At 41.2% G+C, this 18,995-nt stretch overlaps 1 protein-coding gene across 1 annotated transcript in view; it reads right to left on the bottom strand.

The window, feature by feature from the left end:
• The window catches only part of SFMBT1 (Scm like with four mbt domains 1), a 96,024-nt gene that overhangs the window by 59,783 nt on the left and 17,246 nt on the right, over window positions 1-18,995 (bottom strand). The window contains exon 2 of the mRNA XM_088456913.1: window positions 4,159-4,277. Coding sequence (XP_088313039.1) covers window positions 4,159-4,267 — 109 coding nt within the window. The 5' untranslated portion in view covers window positions 4,268-4,277. The remainder of the gene's footprint in view (window positions 1-4,158; window positions 4,278-18,995) is intronic.

The following is an 18,995-nucleotide window of genomic DNA, read 5'->3' as shown; positions in this document are numbered from 1 at the left end:
CGGATTAAGACATCATTTCTGCTATTCAGAAGCGGCAGCAAAAATGAAAATTGGAGATGGCTCTAATTACATAGAGCTAATGGAGTTTTTATTAAGGGACAATATATCCACTTGATCCATGCCGTGTTTTGGTTTTGATTATGAATAGAAGAAAGAAGGTATAAATACCCCCAACTAGTTTAGTTTCCCAGGATGCCTTGACAAAGATACACACTGGTTTAAGTATCGAAACGCGTTGAATACCTGGAGAAACTAATATGTTTTGCTGAAAGAGTGGGAACTCACCTATAGCGAAAGGTCATCCCGGGACGCCTGGAGGATGCTACCTTTATATGCCTTATTTGTCTACGTTTTAGTGGACATATAAATCTGGTGAGAGCCCACCCTTTCTTTTAGCTTTGATGTGAAGAATTGAAGATTGCTCTACTCTATTGAATGTTTAGCCTGTTTTTGTATATGATGTGTATTTGGTGTAGTTTTCACCTTAATTTTATCAGCATTTTTTATGTTTGTTTTGGTCTCATGTTAATACATTTTGTAATGCACTATGGAAGCATTTTTTCTATAATTCTTTGCATATAAAACTGAGAGAACACAGTGGAAGAATTGAAAAATCCATGTGCATACTCCAAGGAGGGACCTCGCCCACCAGATATCCATAAGCGTTATTATCTGCCCATTTGATAGACCATATCTTCTGGTAGGTGCACTATATATACAGTATGATCTAAAAGGAGACATTATCTTATACATCTACACTATGATTGTGTTTTTCATTGTGTTCCCGAGTACTCTCTAGATAAAAGAAGTGGAAATTACATTTCTGAAAGAAGAGAACAGACCCATGTTGTGAACCCTTCCATAGTGCTACAGGAATTCATTGGTGAACCATTGTATGACTTGAACTATTTTCTGTGTTTGGTGACACAGTTACACCAAAAGTTCCAATAGCTGCTTTAGCGCACTGACCTACTCCACAATTTTTCTTTATCTGTTAATGTTGCCCATAAAAACCAATCAGATTCTACTTAATTTATTTAGCACCTTCTAGAAAAAAAAAATTGCTTGAATCGTATTGGTTGCTATTGGCAACATCTCCACTTCTAAAAACCCGCACTTTAGAAAATATACCCTTAGTGCTTTGGTATTTTGACGAAGGCTTTATCAGTGGCTGGAAGACTTCTCAATTCAGAGACAGATTCCCTGGAATCACTTGCCTTCGGCTCACATAGTCCATCACTACACTCTCCATGCCTGCAACATGGAAAACTGAAAATGGTTGTAGGTTTCTTTCCATCCAAGTTAACAGTTTTACCATTTCCTCCATCACTGCCTTGCTTCTGGTGCCCCTTTTAGTATTTCCGCCGTTGCAGGGGTGTGCACAAATTAGCCACTGCGATGCCTACGCAGTCTGAGGCTCATAGCGGTAAGCAATTCCTGAGTGAGATCTGACCTGCCTTAACTGTGCATATGGGTCCGATGTTACCGATTATTTTGCATTGTTGCCAAAGTATATGGATGTGAGTAAGGGGAAGTGGGCGTCCTGTTATTAGGCTGCGATCATAATGCGAATGCACACATTTACATATCACCGCTGATATTAGCAAGTGAGTTGCGTGCGTATAATCAGAATTGCGATCCGCTGTGAATCAGGCCCTCTTTTGGAGTTGTGGACTGTAAAAAACTATTTCCTCTTGGATACTGGTAAAATGCTCTCCTGTAACAATTTCTTATAAAACCAATGATGATCTTTGATATAAGGTGTCCATATGTCTGAATGTTGCAAAATTCTGTCCCCAGTTGATTTTGGAGGGAACTGATCCTGACAACATTGTGGGGATTCCTTCCGCCATAGAATTTAAAGGCTCGAAAAAAGGCCGTCTAGGAAGAAGGAAAATTCTGCCTTCTGTATTGACTTCTTGACTTATAGATAGATTTCATCTCTAAATTGCTGATATGTAAAGGGGATAAAAGAAAAACAAAAACATAACGAAAACAAATCTGTAAGGCAATTTATTAGATATATTACAGAAGATTTTAGTGCCATGTAATTTTATATGTTCTCCAAACAGGAAAATCACTTCCAATGAGAGATCAGTTAATCTGTATCTAGACCATGCATCTGTTGACCAGGGAAGGCACCAAAGGGCTCTTATAACCACTACAGAAGAGGTTATACACCTAACTGAAGAAACAATGGTGGCCAGGGAAGCTTCATATAGGAACTCAATTCCCCTTTACACAATTTGTATAGCCTACTTCTTAACAGTTAGGGGTAAATTTACTAAAGTGAGAGTTTTTAGAAGTGAGTTTTAGAAGAGATGTTGCCCATAGCAACCAATCAGATTCTACTTAACATTTAACTAGCACCTTCTAGAACAGGCATGGGGAACCTCCGGCCCATGGGCCGTATACGGCCCACAAGACCATTTTATCAGGCCCGGGCCAGCTGTGGCTCTCTTCCCTCTCTTTGTTTTTTTCCGGGCAGCGCTGAGCCCTGAGCACTCGGCTCAGACGCTGCCCGGCTGTGCGCGGCACCGCAGTGTGAAATCAGAAGTCACGCAGCGCCGTCCGGCCCCATGCCGCCTTTCCTCCTTCAGCCCGCCCGCAGACATCTTAAGCGGAGGAGGACGGAAAGGTGCAGCGCAGAGCAGTGGGACACGGAGTCAGGCAGACCTCAGGCGGTCTGCTGAATATCTGAGGGATGGAAGGAGGAGGGAGTGAGCCCTGCTGATGCACTCCCAGGGAGCCTTGGTGCTGCACCCCCACACACAGTGACTGATGACTGTGTGAGACAGTGGGTGTCTGTGCCTGCTGGAGCACCCATTGCTGTCTGGCTGCTGTAGCCATTTTGGAGGAGAGGAGACTTAACTGGAGTCGTGTAATACTGGCCTGGGTGAGTCTTAATTTTCCTGTGCCGCTGGGCTCTATATAGCAGACAAGTTGATAGTTTTGTATGGCCCGCGAATGATTTTATAAACATTAAAATGGCCCTCGGCAGAAAAAAGGTTCCCCACCCCTGTTCTAGAAGATAATAGCTAGAATCTGATTGGTTGCTATGGGCAACATCTCTTCTAAAACTCACTTTAGTAAATTTATCCCTTATTGTCTTTTTAACTGGACATCCATCTGATGTGTTCCTCCCCATAGTGAGGGCTCTAGACTCTAAGGCTATGACATAACTAAACTTCCTGCAGTCACTGAAGACATACAAAACCTATTGTCCTATCCATAAGGTCTCTAGAGGATTTGTCCATTAGAACATCTGTGCACAAGCTTGGAGTCGGCAGTGTAGATCACAAACTGAAGGTATAGAAAGAGCGCTGCTTGTAATGTATATGCAGCAAATATCAGCGGCGGGCAGATGTGTACTGTATGTACCCTGTGCCGTGGCAGAAGTTACACCACCCTAGTCCTCATTTGCATAAAAAGTGACAATCGGTGCGCATATGCACAGAATCCATCCTGGGGTAGATGTACTAAGCCTAGGAGAGATATAAAGTGCAGAGAGAAAAGTACCAATCAGCTCCTGTTATTTTTCAAACACAGGATGTAAAGTGACTGTTAGGAGCCGATTGGTTGCTCTTTATCTCCCTCCACCGTGTCTAGAAAGTATAATATTTTAATTTCTCACTGCAAGAACATGCCCCAGACTGGTGAGCTAGGTCGCTAACCTGTGCTCAGGCTCCAGCATGAGAATGATGCATCGTTGAATCCAAAGGAAAGGTAAGTTCCTACAATGGGCAGTAAAAAAACAAAAAGGCAGGACTCTACCCAGCTGTAAACAGATAGAGTCACCGAGGAAAGGGTGGAGCTTTATTATAAACCATCCAAGGGGGCTATTTTTTTTTTTTTTTTAAATTACCAGTTTCTAGCTATCTAGAATTTTGAGCTATACCATTATATGTGCTGCCATGTAGTACTGAAGCAAGAAATGATCATAATATAATAAAACAATGCTGCTTATATTAAAAAATGTTTTTACATCACTGGAGTAATACAGCAAGTGCATATGTCTAGAACCAACACAGGATCCATTTTGCAGACAGTTACTTAAGCAATGACAATTTCACAATTATTCAAGATAAGTGGCTCACATTGAAAGACAATACACTTGAGAAGTCGAACGTTAAAAAGGCATAGTGGCTTTTTACGTACCTTCTTTATTTTCTTCCTTGACACTCATGTTAGTAGGAGGACAGTCAGTGGTTACAGTGGGACTCGCGAGCTGTGTTTGTGACACCAGTCCAGCAGTGGGGGTTCCCATTCCCAGAACACTAAAGCACAAACAAACATTATTAATTTGTGAACCTGATAAGAAAAATAAAATTAAAGGAATTTAACAAGCAATCCTACACTCAACGTTTAATTTTACAATTTATAGCAGCATTCACGAAACATTTGCAACTGGCAGCTCCAGAGAGTATATTTTTCTCACTTATGTGCAGGAGGAACTGTTGTTCAGGAACAGTTGTTGCTAAATGGTTTTGATACTCTCTAGCTCTCCTAGGTCTTGCATCTTTGGCAGTGAAAAGGTTAATTAAGAAAAAGAAATTGGAACTTCAGTAGAACTGTATTTACAGGTTATATTGCCCAAGGACTATGAACACACACACCCTAAATGTGTGTGCCCCATAAGCGAATGCAGAGTGCATTGTTTTTCACCTGGAAAGTACATAAAAAAAAAACAAAAAAACAACAACTCTGAATATCTTCACCCCCCGTGCCGATCAGACTGAAGCTCCTAGAATTGTTTTTATAAAGTCAGCAATTTAATTCCCCAGTATACTGCATCGTTTGTAAGGAAGCAGTTAAATAAAATGTTTCAGTTAATTGAGAAAGGACTTTCGTTTTCATTTCAACATATTGCCCTCACACACTTCCAAACACACTGTAAATAATACATTTTTTGCCTAGTAAGCAGAAGTACAAAGCTACAGTATGAAAACAATATAATTTTATCAGGTCATAGAAGAGGTCTACATTCTGCCAGATTTATTGAATTACTACTGTACATCCGTAAGAATGCTGCAGAGAAATCGTATATATTTTTTTTATTTATTGGCAATGAATTTCTTAACGTTAAGTAGAGAGGTGTACATGTCACTGACATACAGTCAAGGAAGCTGTGTGCGTGTCAAAGACAAATGTAAAAAACATCTACTTACAAAAATAAATATTACAGCAAAATATAAACAACCACTACAATCAATGTAGAACATGTATAAAATTGCAAATACAATGAGAAGGAATAGCTCATAAGTTTTATTCAGTTAGTTAATTATGACCTTGGAGTTGTTACTTTGTCTCACTTAAGGTGGGTACACACTAAATGATGCGTGTACCCAGCGGTCGCTGACGATCCCAGCGCCGATGGGCCGACATATTGGGTGCCCGACATGCCGCCCGCCACATAGCGCTGCATGGAATAGCCAGCCACATCGCCTGATTTAGCATGCTGCACATAAGATCAGGCGATGAAGCCGATGACCCTACTGGGAGTGCGCAGTACACGATGTAGTGCGTATACACTACACATTTTTACGATTTGTCGCTCCAATGTGTATGAATCAGCCAAATCGTTAAAGATATCGTGTAGTGTGTAGGGGCCATACATACATGCACGGGGAAAATGGGTAGAAAGTATGAAAAATAAAGAGCGCTTTAGCAATGAGCTGCTATGCCGGGTACACACTAGATCACGGATGGGGAACCTCAGGCCCAGGGACCGTATAAGGCCCCCGGAATCATTTGGTCAGGTCCTCTGAGCTTTTTTCTGCTAGCCTCATCTGGCTAGCAGGGTGCCTAGCGGCACCCTGATATGTCGTTCAATCCGCCTCCAGCAGATTGAACGACATATCAGGGACATCTGCCAGTGCGTATCGACTGTGTCGCTGACGATGCATGCTCCTGCCTTTCGACGGGCGATATAGTCAGCGGGGGCCATGCTGCTGTACACTGAATGGGAGGAGTTACTTGTTGATGCAGCGGAGGAAGCAGGAGAAATGTCTCTTCTCTGCCTTTTCTCCTCCATGAGACTATTTTACGCCATTTCCGGATTTTTTCCAAAGAGAACACTAAACGGAGTTTACCGTTGCTTTATGAATTGCAGGCAGATCGCTACACAAGTATGGGGAAGCAAAATATTTTTAAAATAGGGAAACTGCAGAAAAAAATATGAGATTTCCCTGCGGTAACCCAGTGCATGAATAGCCCAAAGCTGTGAAAAGCTCAGTTTTTACAGCTCAAGAATGAAAAAGGGCTTTTTCACTGTTTTATGAATAGACCCTTATGTAGGGAAAAAGTAATTGGACACAGACAGCGAATAGATCAACGAGATTTTATTGACGAAAGTACTTTGCAGTAATCACTGCACGTGGTGGACCTAAGGACACCCTTCTTGTCAAACTGCAGGTGGTATGTTTTGCCCTACCGCCTTATATATAGTGACCAACTGTGATACTGAAAAAGGTCGAGTTGGACTAGAACTCACCAGTCGCTCCTATTCATCCCAGAGATTATCAATGGGGTTAAGATCTGGTCTCTGAGCTTTCGAGCCCATCCGGGTTACAGGAGATATCACAGATATCTCCTTGCTAAGTTCCCCTGCGTTAATTTCCACACTCCCCATACATTAGTATGGGGATGTGGAAATTGTGGTATTCATCAAATTCCGAAAATTATCAATTTTCAGAATTTGATGCAGTTACTATTTGCCACTGTGAGGTGGCGAATAGCAGCATCGACTTACCTGTATCCGCGTGTGCAGGTCCCCCGACGAGTCCCTCCGGCGCTCTGCTCCGTCCTCAGGCTCCGGAGGCTGGTCGGACATGTGTTCCATGTGGTCTGCTGGGAAGTGGTGAGCGGAGGGGGGGGGTACACAAACTTAACGCATCTGTAGGCAGTGCTGCGCATGCGCTGGTTTTACAGATGTAACAGCGTATGCGCAGCACTGTTTCCAGATGCGATAAGGTAGTGTAGGCAGGGAAAAGTATCTATTTCCCGAAAAGCTGTCATCGCAAAAATGACAGCTTTTCGGAATAGATACTTATGGAGAGGTGGAATGATGAATTCCACCTATAATTAGGTAGAACTCCATGCGAGTTCTAAACCTAATTATCTCTAGAGAATTTTTAGGTTTAATGAATAGGCCCCTCAGTCACTTTAAAAAGGATTAACTCTGGATTTAATATGAACTTGCATGAGTCATTGCTCAGCCTGTGAAATTAAAAGGATCATTTTGTAGCATTCACACAGGTTTTTTGACAGGCTGCCAATTTCCGCTGGCGCCAGCCCTGGAATCTGTGTAATGTAAGAGTGTTCCCATTTTTAGGGATTGTGTCTCAGTGTGTGGCTCTGACAAAGTTCAAACTCAGGCAAAAACCTAACCCTGGTCAAACTACACCACCATGCCAAATTTGGTGGAGCTAGGTACAAAACTCTGGCAGTGAATTAAAAACAAAACAGACTTACTCGCTTATTAGACAAACCAATCCTATTCTAATGTTACATATTGTATTAGTTCATATTGACACTGCAAGGTGTATGAAGTATGCTGCATTGTATATCATGTGTATTATATGGTATGCCTGATATTTACGGTTATTTCCATGGTATAAATCAGGCCTATCTTTTAAAGGGATAGGCATCTGATATGTGTATTGATCTAAACTTAATACTTTAATTTTATCTTTTCATCTTGTTCTAATTTCCTTTTTATAAGGTAAACACTACTTTACTAGTTACTAATAACACTGTCCAGCCACATTCCATACTGTGCATGAATTGTGTACGGTTACTTTAGTATTAAGTACTACCACTGTACACTCACACCTCCTGGGCTAAGCCAGGCACATACAGTATACTACTTGACGATCTGTATGCATCTTAAAAGCATATACAGTATAGTAGAGACCGATTATCAATGGGGATGATGGAGCTACAGCTCCGGGCCTGCACATAAAACGAGGCCCATCATCATGGCAGCATGGTAATGACCAGCTGGCCACACAGTTGGCCATAAATCATGACTATTAAAACTAGTTTTCTAGCTTTCTCACCAAATTATGAATATTTCCTGGTCTTATGCATTTAGGGAGCCATTAATAGTGTAGGGGACAGTGGTGTAACTACCATGGGTGCAAGGGGTGCGGCTGCTATGGGGCCCGGGCTGCCTCCAGGGCCTGCCGCACCCCCTGCACCCAGTAAAGCATGGATAGTGAGTTGTATACAGGCACCCGGCAAGCTAGCCGGCCAGAGAAGGGAGTGGAGTGGCACACAGGATTAGTAGTTTATCTTTTACTTGCTCAGACTCTGAGCAGTTATTATTATCATCCTTTATTTATATAGCGCCACAAGTGTTCTTCAGCGCCTTACATAGTACATAGAACTAATAAGTGAACAAGAAACAAGTAACTTACAGTACATTACAGTGCGGGACAAGAACACAATTTATATACATTGCTGCAATAGCAGTTAAAGATAAACTACAAATCCCATGAGGCTATGCTCCGCCCCTCTGACTTCACCTCTGCATCTCTTGACAGGGAGACGGACACAGAGTTGGTCCCAGACTGAACCAAGTTGGAGAGCGAAGTGAACAGGGCCCATCACAGCCAGCTACACAAAGCATGCTATGGTGCACTGGGGTGCAGTGTGTGTGTGTGTGTGTGTGTGTGTGTGTGTGTGTGTGTGATAATGGCTGACTGCTGTGTGTGCGGCTGGGGTCACCACTAGCAATGCCATAATGCGGAAGGCAGGCTCGACATCTGTGCCCACAATTGCATAGTGGCTCTATCAAAATGTCACTGATCCTTATTTGAGGGTCGGGTATAAATGCTGAGCAGATCCAATCAGGGCTCAGCACGTGCTTATATGAGCTTTAGCACTCATATTTTAGGGCAATATTTCAGTCCTCTCAAGATTAAAAATGTTATTTCCCCTTCCTATTCCCCATCCTGTTGCTGGAAAGTGCATTTGTAGATGCATTTCCACCAATGTAATGAAAAGCTTCAAACCCAAAAAGCTTGACTCGAATAATAAAAACATCCAGATTTTCACACAAATTTTAGTAATAATTAAACAAAGTCAACAACAGTGTTTAGGAAAGAGAAATCCATAAAAATGTACATAAATATAGAAGGATAGACAGAAAGTAGATGTATGCAAGACTTAGTAATGATCTTTTTCTTGTTTCCACCATTTGCTTTCGTGTGGATCCGCAAACCCAGAAATGGAGATGCACCACCTATTTACAGCAGTTTCCAAAGATGTGGATTTGGACATGCACCATGAAATGTGCAGGATGGATAACTAGATCCACTTGTAGTTCATGAAGGAGCTTTAAAGATGCTTTGGCGAATGGTAAGCCACTACAATGCATGAGCAAGAGGTAATTTTGTGTAACAATATTAAGAAAGGCCCTGGATTGTAATTATCCAATCATAATCATGTAACAGTGCTTTAATGCGTTTATGAGCAACACTACCCCTGTGTTTTGTAAAAATTTTCCAGAGGGACTCTATTGAATCATAGTAAAATAATAATAAATAATAATTGCTCAGTTTAAAATCAGTAACAGGGTGACTGAAGTGTAGTGCAAATGCTGTGGCCACAACCCCCTTGTAAGCTTTTTTCACATTAAAACAACTTTAATGGTTCATCTCGGTAAGGTGAGGAAGTCCCGAGATAGGGATCATCACGCCACAATCAGGACGGTCGTGATGTATGTTTACATGAGTTAAAAGGGGTGTACAGAGCACATTTAAGAGGAAGTTCTGAGTCAAGATAAAAGTGTGTTTATACTTTATACATACTATTTTTTCCTAGCACTGTAAATAGCTTGCCCATAAATTTCAATTTAAAAAAAAAAAAAAAAAAAAGGAAAAAAATAATCTCGGTGGTTTATTATTAATACTTTCCAGCATAGAAGAAGAGGAAACAGAGGGCCTAATTCAGACCCTGAGCTGAGCGCTCGCAAGCGGGTGTATGGTGCCCTAATGCGCACGATGGAGGGAGCTCCGTCGTGCGCATGCGCGAGACCCGCATAGCGACAGCCAAGCTGTCGCTATGGGTCTCGCACCAAAGGGGGCGTGCTGTCGATGGTGAGTGACAGCACGCCCCCTTTGGTGGGCGTACCGGGGGCGTTGCTGCCCAGACAGAGGCGTTCCCATGGGAACACCTACCATCTGGGTCTGGCCCCACTGACATCACTAGTGATGTCAGTGGGAGTGCTTTTGGCTCTGATAGAGCCAAAAGCACTCCTGGGCTTGCGGCAGCGAGACTCTACCGCAGGGTCTCGTCGCAAGCCTGACAAGACCATCGCGATCATCTTTTTGGCCACTCGCATAAGCTGGAGGCCGCTCCATTTTTAGGTAGGAGGGCCCTGATTCAGAGCGAGCGGTCTGGTCAGAGCGTCCGGCTCTGAATCAGGCCCAGATTTCGCAGATAGTTACTAGTAGCATTAAATGATGCATCAAAGGAATATTAATTAAAATTAAGACCTTTATTTAAAGGTGAACACTCACCCAAATAGAATGCTTCTTTTTAAAAAAAAAGATCTACAGTTTATCAGAATGTCTTCATATTGGATTAGTTTTGGTGGCAATTATTTTGAGAGAGCAGCAATTGGGTGAAACAGCAGGATAGGTCTGCTGAAAACTCTGCGATAGACTGGAATAAGATTCACTGCTTTTCATGTTGAAGGCAACCCCAAGCTTTTGTTCCTCCTTATGTTGTCGCCATATAATTAAATGAATTCAACAGATTAAAATCATTTAAAAAAAAAACCTAATACAGTTTTAAACAATTTTTTCCCACATTAGCCTAAATCTCAGCTTGCATTTCAATTGCTCTTCCATCAGTCAGCTACATTTGTGATAAGTTTTTGAGAAAAAGCAGCAGCAAGCTATTTTTTTCTAATTGAAGTAATACTCCACTTTTCTATTTATAGAAATTTTAAATAGATACAATATATAAACAGAAATGTTAGTTATTTGTATTTATCATGATTGGATAATGCTATTGTATTATGCTTCAATAAAGAAAAAGAAATAATAGATACAAATAGATTTAGAATATGAACACGAACAGGCTAATCATATCAAGTTATTCTCATATGCAGGTCTTGCTATGGCTGACAGCTATGGATGCCATCATGGAACATTTTCAGGCAGGAACAGATGGAACTGGCCAAGATCAGAACGTGCCTTTTAGCTTTTGGCAAAACAAACGTGTTAGTCATTGACTAATTGTCAACCGATAGCCTTTTAGCAAATCACAGCCAGAAAAAGTGTATGCTGAAACTCGTAAGACCTGTGCATTTAATCCATGTACAGGTCTCCATGGCAACCTCCCTTGCTTGTCAATACATTTCTCTCTTCACTTTTAGCCACCTAGATGATATAGACGAAACTAGCTGAAAAGAGCCAAGTGCATGATGTTCCAGAGACCAAGATAAGTGGACGAGAATGATTAAAATACAGATTTCAGCTGTTCCCAGACAGAATTGCAGGGTTTGTATTGGCCGGTCACACTTCTAGAGCACCATGAGGTTCAGCAATACCTCTTGACCACTGAACAATTACAGCTATGCAGATAAACCAGCCACATGTCACACTGAAACTAAATATACATATCCACATTAATGCTAATTTCTAACCACATAATTTCAGTTTTGTTCGCTGTGTAGTTTTTTTTTTTTACATGAAATATACTTTTAGCTTATAGTAAATTGGATCACAAGCATCTTTTTTTGTTAATAGAAATAACTCTGATCAACCAATATCTAGATTAGAAACTAGAAAGGATACCAGACCTTGCCTTGGTTGAAGAATGGACCTTGAAGTCCATCTGCAGCCTTCAATTTCTACACTGTCCTTGCCTTTAACCACATTCTATTGATCCTGAAAAGGACTCAACTGTCCATTAATATAATTTAGACACTTACCTCAACACTGAGGTATAAACAATGTTGTATAAGCAATGTTGCTACAATAGCTGAGGAGGCCACTGCAACTGTAATCTGCTTTTGGCTACGAACTTTGGCCAAGATTAGATTTAGGAGGAATGTTTTTCCTGTCCCCCCTGGAGCATCTAGAAAGACAATACCTCCAGTTTTTCTTGTTACCATAGAACTAATTCTATTATATGTAACTTTTTGATCGAACACCAGCCTACGTTTATTGTCTGTCACAAATCTCTGCAACTGTGCAACATTATAGCTTGTTTCACGGAACATGTCTTTACTAAGAACTGAAGGGTTACTTCTGTCTGGAGGTGGATACTAGTTTGGGCTTCCAAACTTGATGGGAAAATCCAAGCTAAAACTGAACAGCTCTTCTCTAGTTCTAAGGGGCAAGATTTATGACATCTTCTAAAGATTCTAGCTTTCATTAATTTAGTATAAAATCATAGGTAGAATCTTGATTGGTTGCTAAGGGCAATACATATATAATTTTCTAACTGAATGTACACAGAACTACAAATGATTTATAGCTACTTCCCCACTACCCTTAGAACCACCTAAATTTGTAAGGGCATGAACTGAACCAGTCAAAGACTTGACAAAGGAATCCCAGACCAATATGTCCCACAGTTGTTGCATCTAATTCCACTGATGCTCTACTGGATTGAGATCTGGTTGGTGACTGGGTAGCATAACGTTCTAGGACTTGTGTCAAAAAGCATCCTCTTGCTGACAATGTCATAATTCGGTATATTGTAGCCATAAAGGGTTTTACATACCCTGCATCATTCAAACACTGCTTCAAATGTATAAAGTAAAATGTAATACGGTGTGTGTTCAAACAGCAGAAACGTTATTGCCTTCGTCACATAAATAAAGGGGCCTCATCCTCTACTTGGCTCCTTTCTTCAACAGTTCATTTCCAAGTGCAGGTCTTCCATTATCAATACACCCACAACGTGGTGACTATGCATGAACACACAACAGCACTGTTGTTCCCAATACATTTTTCGCTAGGTTCAAGTCATTACATACATACTTTAAAACAAAACTAGAGTAAAAAATACACAACAAACATTGCAAACATCCAAAGCCCATTAATGGAACAATTGGTAGTGGTAATTCAGTATTACTATTTCTCATGGCAATGATATAATACAGGCAGTGTAAAGGCAAGGGGCAGGTTTCACCCCAAAAAGTGCAACATCTGTAGCAAAAGTATATCACAAAATAACCAAGTCTTAAAAAAAAATTGATGAGCATGGAACAGCTGCTGGTTCCCTCTGCACGGCTCGTTCTACAACTCAAACGCTGGTAATCCTTCCATTTTTGTACATAACTTAGGTTACACTGTTACTTTTATCACATTGGAATTGAAGATACATACAGATCAATGGATTTATATACAGCGGGTAAAATAAGTACTGAACACATCAACATTTTCTCAGTAAAGATATCTGTAATGGGGTTATTGTAATGGAATTTTCACCAAATGTCAGCAACAACCCATGCAATCCATACATGCAAAGAAATCAAACCATAGATGTCCATAAATTAAGTTATGTGTAATAATGTGAAATGAGGGAAAAAGTACTGAACACATGAAGAAAGGGAGGTGCAAAAAGGCATGGAAAGCCAAGACACCAGCTGAAATCTATCAGTAATTAGAAAGCAATCCTACCCCTTGTCATTGCAAATTAATATAAGTTGGTTCACTCCCAACTGATGGCCTCATGATGGGTAAAAGCAAAGAGCTCTCTCAAGACCTTCGCAACCTTATTGTTGCAAAACATACTGATGGCATTGGTTACAGAAGGATTTCTAAACTACTGAATTGTTCCAGTGAGCACTGTTGGAGCCATAATCCGGAAGTGGAAAGAATATCATTTCACTATAAACCGGCCATGACCAGCATTAGAAGAGTTGTCCAATAGCAAAGGGCCACTTGTGGAGAGCTTCAGAAAGACCTGGAATTAGCAGGTACAATTGTTTCAAATAACACAATAGGTAATGCACTCAACCGCCATGGCCTGTATGCACGCTCACCACGCAAGACTCCATTGCTGAAGAAAAAGCATGTTGTAGGTCGTTTAACGTTTGCTGCACAACATTTGGACAAGCCTGTGAAATACTGGGAGTAGTCTGGTCAGATGAGACCAAAATGTAACTCTTTGGATACCATAATACACACCATGTTTGGAGGAGAAATGGCACTGCACATCACCCCTAAAACACCATACCAACAGTGAAGTTTGGAGGTGGGGACATCATGGTGTGGGGCTGTTTTTCAGCATATGGTACTGGCATACTTCATGAGGTTGAAGGAAGGATGAATGGAAAAATGTACCGAGACAATCTTGTTAAAAATCTGCTGCCATCTACCAGTATGCTGAAGATACAACGAGGGTAGACATTTCAGTAAGACAATGATCCCAAACACACAGCCAAGGACACTCTCAGTAGGTTTCAGAGAAAGAAAATAAAGCTGCTAGAATGGCCCAGCCAATCACCTGACTTAAATCCAGTTGAAAATCTATGGAAATAACAAGGATTAGAGTTCATAGAAGACACCCACGGAACCTTCAAAATTTGAAGACTGTTTGTGTGGAAGAATGGGCCAAAATCACACCTGAGCAATGCATGAGACTAGTTTCTCCATATAGTAGGCGTCTTGCAGCTTTCATTACCAACAAAGGCTTTTGTACGAAGTATTAAATAAATTTCAGTAAGAGTGTTCAATACTCCTTCCCTGTGTCATTGGTTTGATTTCATTGCATGTGTGGATTACATGGGTTGTTGCTGACATTTGGTGAAATTTTCATTACAATATCCCCATTACAAATATATTTACTGAGACAAACGATGACGTGTTTACTCGAGATATAATATATATATTATATATATATATATATATATATAGATAAGAGAATCCAAGGGATCCCGCACGCACTGCAACATTTTCATCCATTTGGGACGCAACCTCCATGTATCCGTCGCAAATGATGAGGTTCACTTGTATACAATAAATTTCAAATTCAGAGGGCACTCACCATCTCAGAAGGTAAAGAGTTCTTTTTATTTGTTACATACCACCAGTGTCAAAATATTCAGGCTATGTCCGACGTTTCGATCCCATGTGGGACCTTTGTCAAGGTAAATAGAACGCCACAGAATGCTCAAGCCATCAGAAAAGGTGCCACACACACACACACACACACACACACACACACAACAGATTATTAGTTTAAATAGCATGAGTACTACTTACCAGGTGAGAGCCATGTAATTAATGCCTAATACACACACCATGCTGGAACACAAGCCCCATTGGCCCACCCCACCTAGGAGGAATACAACCAAGCCTCATTATCAGGCAACAAATCAGCAAGGAGGACAGTCACATGTTGTAAAGGTCACATGGGGCAGACACCCACTATGTCACCATACAACACAATTCATAGTGAAATCTCATCATCAATAATAGCTGCACTTATACCATGCAGCCAAACAACACTAGTGCATCTGTCCACAATACAAGGCACAGCAGTCACAGCATAAAAAGACATGCAGCCGCAGCACCCCATTCTATAGACAGGCAATAACACATCACGCATGTTTGACAGATAATTAAGCCAATCACATAACGGGAGTTCATTCTAAATCACCAATAGAAAAACAGCATAGGTATCTCTAGGCAACATTTGTAAACAAAAAAGTGGCAATATCATGAAACAGTATAGTATTGCAACTGCGATATTCTCTTAGATATCAAAAATACATCTATAGAGGGCTCTCACAGCGGCCGGGATGCACTAAACGGAAAATGCGCCAGCTTTTGCTGGCGTTACCCTATAGAAGCCTATGGGCTTCTAACGCATCGCGCTTCTATGATGGATCCGATCGGATCCCTCCCAGCATGCCCTGCGGCCGTCACGCTGCGCATGCGCAGATGGACTCCCGGGTCATAAACCCGGAAGTCCACGGCGCAGGGCAGATCGCAAAGGACAGCTCTTATCGGAAGAGCTGTCCTTTGTGCTGCTGATCGCATATGTTAGTGCATATGTGATCAGCAGGGAGGCGGTGTCCGGCGGTAAGTATTGCGAGGTGTTAGTGCATCTCGCCCAGCAAGAGTGCTCATTTAATACACAGATATACACATACAGTCAGGTGCCTTATACTGTGGACAGATGCACTAGTGTTGTTTGGCTGCATGGTATAAGTGCAGCTATTATTGATGATGAGATTTCACTATGAATTGTGTTGTATGGTGGCATAGTGGGTGTCTGCCCCATGTGACCTTTACAACATGTGACTGTCCTCCTTGCTGATTTGTTGCCTGATAATGAGGCTTGGTTGTATTCCTCCTAGGTGGGTTGGGCCAAGTGTTCCAGCATGGTGTGTGTACTAGGCATTAATTACATGGCTCTCACCTGGTAAGTAGTACTCATGCTATTTAAACTGTTGCTTAAATCTTCTATTGTGTCCATTCATGGCACGTGTGCAGAAACACACACACACACACACACTTGTCTGAAGAAAAGCCATACCTGGCCCAAACAGTGTAGTAGTTTAACATGGGCATCATCACAGAGAGTGATATCAACTGCAAGTGTCTTTGCTCAATACAATATTTTAAAATTGCACTCAAATAAAAGACATTTCCTTCTCCAGTATAATGATTTGGATTTGTTATTAATGCAGAAACTCCACATGACTACAAGCACTACTAGGGATAGCATTGATAGCAGATGCTATAGGCCACATCAGGGTCAGTGTAGTTGCCACACATCCTACTCTGGGAATGATCCCTTCTGTGGCAAGAACCTCAATGGAGTTCCCTGCCATGGCTCTCCCAAACAAACTCCCACATGACCCCATTTAGTTCCTTAAATAAGCCAGAGGGAACATGGATCGGGAGAATCTGAAGTAGATACAACACCTTTAGTGGAATATTCATCTTAATAAGGTTGATCCGACCAAACCAAGACATTTCTAAAACCTTCCACTTTTGTAAATCACGTCTGACTGCCTGAAGCAGTGGAAGAATGTTTAAATCAAATAGATCAGCAATGCAGTTTGGTATAGAAACCCCCAGGTATTTAATTTGAGGGGGAATCCAATGGCAGGGGAATGATTTGCAGAGAATGACCACTATATGAAGAAGAATACAAAGGTTGAGAGCAGTCTGTTTTGGAGAAATTGATTTTAAAAGTTAGAAAGGGTGCAGAATCAATGATATTTACTGGACAAGTTGTGAAAAGAGATTATGGTGTTAAAAACGATAGCCAAGAGGTCATCGGCAAACAAAGCCAATTTGTGCTGAAATATCTGGGTTGGCTCTGATCACTCTAGCGAAATTTTCCATAGACAAGATATAAATAAGGGTAGAGAGTGGAATTTCTGGAACTAAAGTTGGGCCTTCTGAACAGATATTGCTCTATATGCAGACAATATCCTCCTGTCGATAGCAAACCCTCTAATTACCTGACACTGCCCTTGCGAGATTGATTTATATGTTTAATTCTTGGGATATAAATTCAACACTTTTACATCCCCTGCATGGGAATGTAAAAGTCAACAGACTTTTACATCCCCGCTACAGACAGGACCTCCATGGAAGAGACTTTTCCCTTCCACTAGCACACCCAGAAGATTAAATAACCAATCACTATTATCATTACCAAGCTAATTAACCCCATATCCTTACTCAAATCAGGTCAGTCCTTCATACATGGTCTAACCATTTTCTTTTCTGGATAGGTCACATCAACTCAGTAAAGATTAACATACTCCCTCGGTTCCTCTCCCAATTCATGTCCCCCTGCATGTATTTAAAGTCATGCAACACCATACTCATTCATCGTGGCAGGTATGCATCCTTGCGTACAACTTAAAATTGCTCAAATGCTCCTCACAGGGAGGTGGACTCGGCATACTGGATTTCAAACTGTATTATGTGGCCATGCAGCTCACTCAATGCTTATTATGGTGCAACTCCTGAGCTAATCAAATTTGAAAAGTTATTGAGGTAGACAGACTAGGCCTAGCTTCTGTTTAGTCTCTTCTGTGGCTTGCTCGACCACAACACCCCAGACTTACTCTCCATCATCCAACAGCTGCACACTCACTGACAATTTGGGACAATGCATATAGAAAATTCTAATTTTTCTTCTCTTCCCTCTCCTATTATCCCAATTTTTCATAATCCTGATTTTCCTCCAGGCAGATCACTAGGTTCTGCTTATCCCATGGACAGCTTGCAGTGTCCGATATTTAAACAACCTCACTCAATGTGACACTTTTCCCTCCTTCACGGATATTCAATCTAAGGCTGGGTACACACGAAAAGATTTTCTGTCCAACCATCCAACTAGTTGATTGGTTGGAATGAAAATCTGGTAATGTATGGGAGTAACTGATGATCAGCAATTTGCTCCTAAATGCCAGAAAACAGATGAAAATGGTCGTCAGACAAGTTTGTTAAATGTTTGATCTAAACAATTTTTCAAACAATTTTTTTTTCCCTTTTCCGGCATTTGGGAGCAAATTGATGATTGTCATTTGCTTTCATACCTTACCAAATGTTCATTCCAACCAATCAACTAGTTGGATGGTTGGACAGAAAATCTTTACGTGTGTATGCACCTTAAGTTTGCCATCCTCTCTAAAAAAAAAAATTTACCACTTACTCCAGCTTAGACATTTTCACTCCAATGTCAAACACCGCCTTTCCCATAGTTCCCTCACAGCGATTGAAATGCTCAGACGCTCCTCTACAAAAGGTCTAATCTCAACTTTATACTGATTGAGACCCCCAACGCTCCCTGTGATCTGCACAAATTGACTTGGCAAACAGAGCCTGGGAAATCATTGGAAGATGATGATTGGACAGAACTTCAAGAGAATGTCTACAGACTACTTTATATATGGTACTTTTCTGCTTCCTATTTGGTGGACATGTCCCAAACGCTCGAGTCTCTGGCAGAGTAAACATCGACCTAATCTCCAAATAGCTGTCCCACATGACCCC

This window comes from Taudactylus pleione, unplaced genomic scaffold, assembly GCF_031769625.1.
Source record: "Taudactylus pleione unplaced genomic scaffold, aTauple2 ptg000726l, whole genome shotgun sequence".
NCBI classification, from domain to species: Eukaryota; Metazoa; Chordata; class Amphibia; order Anura; family Myobatrachidae; genus Taudactylus; species Taudactylus pleione.
The sequence above is the reverse complement of the archived record's forward strand: the minus strand, read 5'-3'. Positions and strand labels throughout refer to the sequence as shown.